The 9,438-nt window shown below is 44.2% G+C and overlaps 1 protein-coding gene across 1 annotated transcript in view; it reads right to left on the bottom strand.

Annotated features, from left to right (window-relative positions):
• Positions 1 to 229: 229 nt before the first annotated feature.
• The window catches only part of RECK (reversion inducing cysteine rich protein with kazal motifs), a 73,493-nt gene continuing 64,284 nt past the window's right edge, over positions 230 to 9,438 (bottom strand). Inside the window, exons 17-21 of the mRNA XM_029203899.1 lie at positions 7,071 to 7,263; positions 5,603 to 5,813; positions 4,334 to 4,407; positions 2,902 to 3,057; positions 230 to 2,070 (exon numbers count right to left, since the gene is read on the bottom strand). Of these exons, the coding sequence (XP_029059732.1) occupies positions 1,849 to 2,070; positions 2,902 to 3,057; positions 4,334 to 4,407; positions 5,603 to 5,813; positions 7,071 to 7,263 (856 nt within the window). The 3' untranslated portion in view covers positions 230 to 1,848. The remainder of the gene's footprint in view (positions 2,071 to 2,901; positions 3,058 to 4,333; positions 4,408 to 5,602; positions 5,814 to 7,070; positions 7,264 to 9,438) is intronic.

Genomic DNA, 9,438 nt, shown 5'->3' with positions numbered 1-9,438 from the left:
TGTCCTGAAGACCTAAAGCTGGGGTCTTTGTACTTGACTTTCTGCCACAGCCTGGCCTCTGGTCATGCCTGGGTCTGCTCTGACCAGCTCTGTTCCATCTGCTCCACTTTCCCAGGTTTGGAGTGATAACACTCCCATAACTTCTTATTCCAAAGCAAAGGACATAGCTTGCCCAAGAGTGATCAGTGGTTTCATTTAAAATGTGCACATTGCTTGGAAATACACATAATCATATAAAATTATTTTATTAAAATAGAAAAGCTTTCCAGTATATTGCATTGAAGACATTTATATAGAAAAAGCAATTGCAACAAACATGCTACATCACCACTGAGAAATTTTGAAAGCTTTAAGTGCCCACTTTTTTTCTTTCTTTTTTTTTTTTTTTGTGGTACGCGGGCCTCTCACTGTTGTGGCCTCTCCTGTTGCGGAGCACAGGCTCCGGACGCGCAGGCTCAGCGGCCATGGCTCACGGGCCCAGCCGCTCCGCGGCATGTGGGATCTTCCCGGACCGGGGCACAAACCCGTGTCCCCTGCATCGGCAGGCGGACTCTCAACCACTGCGCCACCAGGGAAGCCCTAAGTGCCCACTTTTAAACAACATTTTGGTATAATATGCATATCCCTATATTTTTCAGAAGGTACATATAACACTGAAAAAAACACTTCATGTAAAATCTAAGCTTAGGTGCATATAAACAAGAAGTATTACACTGAATAGCTTATTTCAAACTGTGAAACACATTCAAAGTATTCAATTTCTTAGACAACATGCAAACATTTTCAAACTTAGATTGACACTTTTAAATATATAAACCACAATTCTTTATAATTCTATATCAAAAAAGAAAGTCAAACAGAACACTTATCTACACTGTGCATATCACAAAAAGCAAATGTGTCTTCATGAACGGAAAGTACTGGGTTAACACACGATTGTCATTTTACAAATATGGCTATTCACCTTCATAATAAAATAGAAAAATCATGTATTATTTACACGAACTACTAATTATTTCACTTTTTGGCAATTACATAAGTAGCAGCAATTGGTTTAAAGGTCGATCTTTAAAAACTCTAAATTTAACTTGGATGATACCAAAGAATATACATCTGGTTAATATAAAAATGCATAATACAAGTCGCTTTGATGGGATATAACTTCTCCCTTTCACAAAAGTCACAGACACACATTAGGAACCACTGAGACTGTCACTTACAATATATTATATGAGTGCCATTTACTTAGCTTGCTTTTGCTTACCACATTAAATGGATTCCTGAATTAGATTTCTGTAAATTAAATTTGCCTGATGATTTATATGATAATTCCAAAGATGCCTTATCTTTATTTCATACTCTAATAGCAGTGGCTCTTTGCTCTGACCCCTCACTTCTAGACAGAGTAGGGAATATCTGTAAACAAACACACACTCTAGGGGCACTTTAATACTAAAAAGAACTTGGAAATGAAGTTTTTGTGATACGAAGCCCACAGTAAAGTGAGTTATATTTCTACAATGTGATCATCTCATTTACCAATGATATAGAATTTGTTTTAGAGTGGGGGACCCATCTAATGAGCAAAATGTAAATTGTAAGGCAGTGATCTGCCAGAAGGAGACATCCTCTTTTCATTAGTATTTGGAAGAACGTATTGTAACATTTGTAGAAACAAAACAAAACCCTTACTAACACTGATGATTATAAATACTGTGTGGTGCATAGAGGTTAGAGGTGACAAGTGCTTTGACTTGGCCACTATTCAACTATAAACCAGCAGTCCTGTACGTCTTTTCCAAAGTAGAAAGATTAGATCGAGGAATATTTTGCACTTTTCATGGGCAGTCAGTTGTGTGTCCAGACCCTGTGCAAGGCGAGACCCAGGATGAGGAGGAAGAGGTGGGAGTGGCAGGGAGGCTGGGCCCTGGCAGCGGCCGAAAGCACACTGCTGGAGACCTGCACCTGAGAAATGATGAGGGCGGACAGAGGGACGTGGGCCGCCAGAGTAGGGCTGTCGGAGTTGATAAGGGATTCGATCTTCTCTGCTTCCTTATTGCAAGCCTCAATCTGGGAGAGGATAATCAGATTCTTTTAATATAAAATCACAGAATCCATGAAAAGGTCAAGTCAGACAAATTCCACAAATATCCTAACACCAGGAATACGCTTTCTCTTTGTCCTTCTTTTCTTAGCCAAAGTAACATTTTAATAGTCTCAATTTATTACACAAAAAATAACTGCATCAATGGAAATCAAATGAAAAAAGCCATGACCCACACTGCCACTGCCCTTTCTTTTCCCACAATCCTGTTCACCCCTTCTCCATGCTTAGAAGTTATCTTTTCAAGCTTAAACATAGCCACAGGGAGTGGCCTTTCAATGCCTACCGACACATCAGGAGGAAAGCAATTAGACTTAATGAGCTTCCTAACTGTGGCAGTTTATAAACGGCTGTATTCACCCCCTTCACTGGAGCCCTCACTATGTTGACACTGAAACTTGGGCCTCCTGAGTGAAGTTCATCTCTAGATTGTGAGCTGGCCCATAAGACCAGCGCTGGTGGGCTCCTCCTCCCCAGTGGGGGCACAGCCCTCGGGAGACAGGAGTCCGTTCTGGCTTTGTTACTGCGTGACCTGTGTCAGTCCCTGCCTTCCCTGGGCCTCAGCCGCCTCCTCGTCTGGATGATGAGCAGATGCCTTCCATCTCTGCACGCTCTGAGTCACAGCATCTCAACCTCTGCCCTCTCCCACTCCTTTGCGTTCTGTTGGCCACTGCTAACCTAGTGCAGCTCCGCCCCTCAGAGACTGCCATGCTTTCCTTCCTCCTGCTCTCACCCCCTCCCAAGTCCTCCAAACTTGAAAGTATCAGGATGCTTGCACAACATGTGCTGAACCCCACCTGCAAAGCTTTTGGATAATGATCCACAGGAATGATCAGGATCACAATTTCTGATTCGATGCTGAAGTATCCAAATACGTCACACTGTGGGACAGACACATGCATGCGGATCTTCTGAAGTATTTCCAGAACGGTTATTGGCTTTTTGTTTGCCACCTAGAGAGAGAAAAAAATTCATTACCTGAAAAAAAGAAGAATTCCCTATTACTGCCTAAGCTGCCTTGCCACCTTGCCTAAGCCACAGAGGCTCTTTTAACCAAGGAACCCCTGAGTGCGGGGCCCCAACAGGGCCTTGCTGGCTGAATTCTAAAATATCCACAGAGCCCATTCCAACGGGTTTGTTGTTTTTTTTTCTGACTGCTGAGTTTTCTGGCTGAGATAAACACTCTCACGAGGAGCACTTTTTTTTTTTTTTGGTACGCGGGCCTCTCACTGCTGTGGCCTCTCCCACTGCGGGGCACAGGCTCCGGACGCACAGGCTCAGCGGCCATGGCTCACGGGCCCAGCCGCTCCGCGGCATGTGGGACCTTCTCGGATCGGGGCACGAACCCGTGTCCCCTGCATCGGCAAGCGGACTCTCAATCACTGTGTCACCAGGGAAGCCCCAGGAGCACTTTTTTTTTTTTTTTTCACGGTATGCGGGCCTCTCACTGCTGTGGCCTCTCCCGTTGCGGAGCACAGGCTCCGGACGCGCAGGCTCAGCGGCCATGGTTCACGGGCCTAGCCGCTCCGCGGCATGTGGGATCTTCCCGGACCGGGGCACGAACCCGTGTCCCCTGCATCAGCAGGCGGACTCTCAACCACTGTGCCACCAGGGAAGCCCCCAGGAGCACTTTTTTAAGGGACAGTTCTGAGTTGGATGCCACAGGAAAATAATTAAAGCCTTCCTGTAAAAATACAGGTGTTTTCATAGAAATGGACATAATTTTCTAGGTAGTGGCAGGTGTTGGCTGCTACATTTCTAGAGACGAGTCTCTAAAACAGCAAGCAGAAAAAGTGATGATACAGCAAAGGGAAAGAGGCAAAACTATCAGAGGAATGTGGCCGGTTCTGGACGCAGCCCCCGGCGGCATGGGGACCATGTGAGGGCTGGCAACCTTGAGACCATCTGGGCGTGACAAGTCCCTGGCTGCCTCATCTGCCTCCACTATGCCGGCAGGGGACCTTTTCTGAGAAAGGCCCGGGCTGATGGATTGCAGAGCAAGGTCACCACACAGCCAGGCTGTAGAGGGAAGGAGCACAGGACGGAGCCAGACACCTTGAGTTCAAACCCCAGTTCTCCTAGTTGTGAGCTACTATACGGCCTTGGGCAAGTTGCTCCTGTGCAAATTAGTTTCTTCATCTATAAATGACATGACTCATTCTGTCTGTACGACTACTGACAGGTTTATAGATAAGGTTTCAACAGTACATGGCACATAAAGCAACCTACCTTAGCAATAGTATCCAGTTTTTCTTTGTCAAATAAAACTCTTAACATCCCAGCACATAACGGGCAACAAGCACCTGTATAACAGAAACCATTTTATGTGTGTTCAGAATTAGAAACAAAGAGAATTCATAATAGTTGGTGAAATGACCAGTCCTTCATTTTGTGCTGGGAAAGTCACAGCAGTCCTTCCTGATGACTGCACTTTTAGATATGTTCCCTGACCAACCTGGAGTCTTATACTCTATACATTTACCGAAATCCTTCCTCCATCCCTGCTTTCCTCCTGTGCTACTTCTCAGGTGGGGCAGCTGTGGTTTAATACAGCACAGGGAGAGCTGGCCTTTCAAGACAGGCGGGGCCTAGACCCTGCCCTGCTCAGAACTCACTGCGTGATCCCGGGCAAGTGTTTCCTGTCTGCGAAACACAGGAGCAAGTGTTTCAGGGATTCCATGAGTGTTTAATTCAAATTTAATTTTAAAAATTATTTTAAACTGTTAGACCATAATAAAATGTCAGATCGTGGTCTCCAGGAGGAAAGAGGCTTTGTTCTGCTCACTGCTGTGTCCCCAGTGCCTAGAATGTGTTTAGGACATAGTGGAAGCTCAAGAAACATTTGCTGAGTTCATGGACAGAGGAATGAACTTGTTAGACTCCAGGTTAATCTGTTCTGTGCAGACTTGGGATAAAGTCTCTTCTAACACCTCTGTTTAACCGAAGAGTAAGAGACTGTAAGGTAAGCTGATTGAAAACTGTCACCGCTTATAATAGCCTGTACGAAACAAGACTTTCTTGATTATATGCAACCAAAACAATTAAATTAGATGCTAAGGCCAATCTAAGACAACAACCATCTTCTGTTTTTCTCAATTTCAAATGTTTGTGTTCATCAAAACTACTTCAATTATTCATTCATTAGTAACCAATTCCTTATTCATTAACTTTATAATATGCAAACACTATGCATTTGAACTAATAACCATAATTCTAGCAATTAAATATTGCTGTTTATCTATTGGTGTTTAAGGCAGGATTGAAAAAAGTTTTCCACATTGTTTTAAAATCGCCAGACCAGATGATGTCTAAGGCAGACCCACAGCTTTTTAAGGTTGGCCCAGAGTAATGCATCTAATCAGCGTCAGCTGGAGTCAAGACTTTCTGAAAAGTTTAAACACACTAGTCATCTCTCTTCTCAGTGACTCACTCTCTGGAGACAGATACGCAAATCCTCCCAATTCCACCCCTGCCCCACCCCAAATACTGCCAGCCTACCGGGTGGGATGATGGGTTTGCATTCGGTCGCTGAGAGCGAAGGACACTTCACAGCAGCACACTCAGTGACAGAACTGTGCTCAGAGAGGACCCCGACGGCCTGGCAGGGCCCATAGTAATCGACCGCCACCCGGTCCGAGTAGGCAGCACACACGCTACTGTAGGTCTCCCCGTTGTGCCCGCAAATGGGCTCTGGGGCTCTGCAGAAGGGCTGAGGGCAAGAAAGCACAGTTAGCCGGTAAACCTCTGTGGTGCACTTTTCCTAACCAAGAGTGCAGAGTAGGTCTCCCTATTTTCAGGAAGGAAGAAAGACAGTATAAATTCTTGGACCCTCTGAAGTAAGCTCCTGAGGTTGCTAAACATGGGGTGGGGCTGGGGGCAATAGGGCTGTCCCAAGATGAATTGAAGAGATTACTTTTCTCAGCCTCTCTGGGACTTGGGTACTCATTCTCTGTGAACTGATATGAGATAAAAATCCTCCCTCCCTCCAGACTTCCGTTATTCCAGAAGAACCTGTTAGAAGAAAACAAGACCAATCTTCATGCAAATTCAGAGGCCTTATCATTTCACGCTGGGTATGGGATAAGGAGAGGGAAGAGTGGAGAGATCAGGAGAGCAGACAGACTGGCTCCATGAGGTAGGTTAGGAACATGGAAGCGAAAACTTGAAGCCAGGAACAGGGAACAACAGGAAGAGAAGACTGCGAATTCAGAGTAAAGGTAGTGCACTTGGAACATGATCTCTGAGGGGAAACAAGCCCAGGGGGATGACCAGAAGGGATTTTCCAACAATGAAGACCAGGAAATGAGCAGCCAGCATGTCTGGTGTCAGCCAGCTGTGGGCAGGGGGTGCTGGCCCAAGGCTGGGCTTCCCCCAGGCAGAGGGCCCAGCCCATAGATCAGTGGTACTGTGGGAGGCCTCAGTGGGGTTGTCCTTGGGGTTATTTTTAACATGAATACAGATTTCACGACCCTCAAAGACTGAAAGATAAACTGATGTAAGACAATATTAAGTTTCAGAGAAATTTTCAGTCACTTTTCATACCTCAGGTGGGACTTCAGTGGGAAGAGAGGGGAAAGAGCTCTTTTCTTCGTGGTTTTACCTCGCATCCTTCCTGGGCTGTTTTCTAATGAGGGCCCACAGAACTAGGGGAAGTGAAGATGCTGCTGACCAGTGCCAGGGGTGTGAGACTTTAAATTCTTTTCCTAATGGTTGGCGGCAAGAAGCCTCCCTCTTCTTGCTCTGTACACTAGATGTGCAAAGGTTCACACATGAGCAAGGGGGCCCTCCAGTGTTAGGAGGAAAAGCCAGCCTCGGGATGGCTCATTTTTGGTGGAGGACTGAGCGCTCTAGATTTGACGGGATCCACAGCAGACCCTGAAGGGGTCTCACTGCTGATTCATGTGTAAAAGATCATAAGCTGATTTCATGCTCAGTGTACTTGGGTTTGTCAGGTAGACAGTGGTACCTGGCATGGGCCTTTGTATAAGAGGCTCTTCCCCCTCTGGTACAAAGTGCAGAGATTGCTGTGCTCCATGTGGTTTGTATCACAAACAGGATCTCGGACCTGGTCACAGGTGAGCTGTCTTGGCAAACACTCATATTGGCTACATCCAAATTTATCAAAAGTTGTCAGGCAGACTTGTGGTTTGGGTATGCATCTGAAAAACACAAACGCAGCACCATGAGCCAGTGTCGTAAGGGACCATGGTGGGGCCGGCAAAGCACTGACGGGGCACAGGAGGCTAAGGAGAAAGTAAGAGAGCAATCAGAAACAGTCCCTGTGCCCAAGAGCTTATGGAGAGTGGGGAGTCGAGTGTGCATGTAAAGCAGGCTATCAGGTAGAAAATCACACACCAAGTGATCGTGGGAATGAGTCATTCTGATTGGGGAGCCTGGAGAAAGCACCGGGAGGAGGTAGAACCAGGAGGATGAAGGCCTGCCAGGCTGAGGGAGCAGCAGAGCAAAGGTGTGATGCCTGAAACCCTGTGGTGCTGGGGGAGAGGGCAGGGGACCCTGAGAGCAGGAGCAAAGTATGCTTGGGGTGGAAGAGGCATGATATGAAGCCATCAAATGGGCTGGGGCCCAATGCTGGAGGCCTTCTCGTTAATAATAAATGGAGCATTTTCAGAGGCTTAATTATCAACTTGGCTAATATGAGTCTATCTTAAGAGAAGGCTTCACAGTATGTGCTGAAAATTTCAGGTTTCTGTGCTTACAAGGCTGAGGACCTGATGCTGGCTGGTAGTGAATCACTGAGAGAATGCCACCCCCTGAAGGTGGGTTTTCCTAGTAATACCTGAACCTTGCTCCGTTCTCAATACCCCCTCCCTCATTTCTATAAAAGGTATTTATAATTTTCTATAACAAGGTAAGACCTACGAAAATGTTTAGCATTTACTGGGTATTTGAAATAATAAGATACACAAATATTAGTCTATAAAGTAAAAGGAGAAGAATATATTAGCTAGCATCATATAATTTCAAAGGAAATTACTTCTATTCTTTTTAGAGATAAGCTTCCTGCACTGAAATCACCACCACCACCATCACTACTACTAACGTGGTTGCCTCTTCTGATGGGATTTAAAATTAGGATGCACGTAAAGAGAAATTAAGAAAACAATCCCATTTACAATCACATCAAAAAGAATAAAATATTTAGGAATAAATTTAACTAAGGAAGTAAAAGACCTGTACTTGGAAAACTATAAGACACTGATGAAATAAACTGAAGATGACACATAAAGATGGAAAGATATGCCATGCTCATGGATTAGAAAAACTAATATTGTTAAAATGGCCATGTTACTCAAGGCAATCTACAGATTCAATGCAATCCCTATAACAATACCAATAGCATTTTTCATGGAACTAGAACAAATAATTCTAAAATTTGTAAGGAAACACAAAAGACCCTGAATAGCCAAAACAATCTTGAGAAAGAAGAACATAGCTGGAGGTATCACTTTCCCTGATTTCAAACTATATTACACAGTCATCAAAACAGTATGGTACTGCACAAAAACAGACACATAGATCAATGGAACAGAATAGAAAGTCCAGGAAGAAACCCATTCTTATATGGGCAATTAATCTATGAAAAAGGAGGCAAGAATACACAATGGGGAAAAGACAGCCTCTTTAATAAATGGTGTTGGGAAAACTGGACAACTACACGTAAAAGAATCGAATTGGACTACTTTCTCACACCATACACAAAAATAAATTCAAAATGGATTGAAGACTTAAATGTAAAACCTGAAACCATAAAACTTCTAGAAGAAAACATAGGCAGTATGCTCTTTGATATTAGTCTTAGTAATATTTTTTAGATATGTCTCCTCAGGCAAGGGAAACAAAAGCAAAAATAAACAAATGTGACTACATCAAACTAAAAAGCTCTTGCACAGCAGAGAAAACCATCAACAAAATCAAAAGGCCGCCTACTGAATGGGAGAAGATATTTGCAAACGATATATCTGATAAGGGGTTAATATCCTAAATATACAAAGAACTCATACAACTCAACATCAAAAGAAACAAACACCCAATCAAAAAATGGGCCAAGGATCTGGATAGACATTTTCCCAAGAAGACATAAAGATGGCCAACAGGCACATGAAAAGATGCTCAACATCACTAATCATCTGGGAAATTCAAGTCAAATCACAATGAAATATCATCTCACACCTGTCAGAATGGCTATTATCCAAAAGACAACAAATAAGTCTTGGTGAGGATGTAGAGAAAGGGAAACTTTGTGTGTGTGCGAGCGCTCACACACACACACACAAACACACACACACACACACACACACATGCACACACAGGAA

The sequence above is a fragment of the Monodon monoceros genome, unplaced genomic scaffold (genome assembly GCF_005190385.1).
Source record: "Monodon monoceros isolate NGI ecotype Baffin Bay Population unplaced genomic scaffold, NGI_Narwhal_1 Super_Scaffold_5, whole genome shotgun sequence".
Taxonomy (NCBI): Eukaryota; Metazoa; Chordata; class Mammalia; order Artiodactyla; family Monodontidae; genus Monodon; species Monodon monoceros.
Note: the sequence above shows the minus strand (reverse complement) of the source record. Positions and strands in the feature narration are given on the sequence as shown.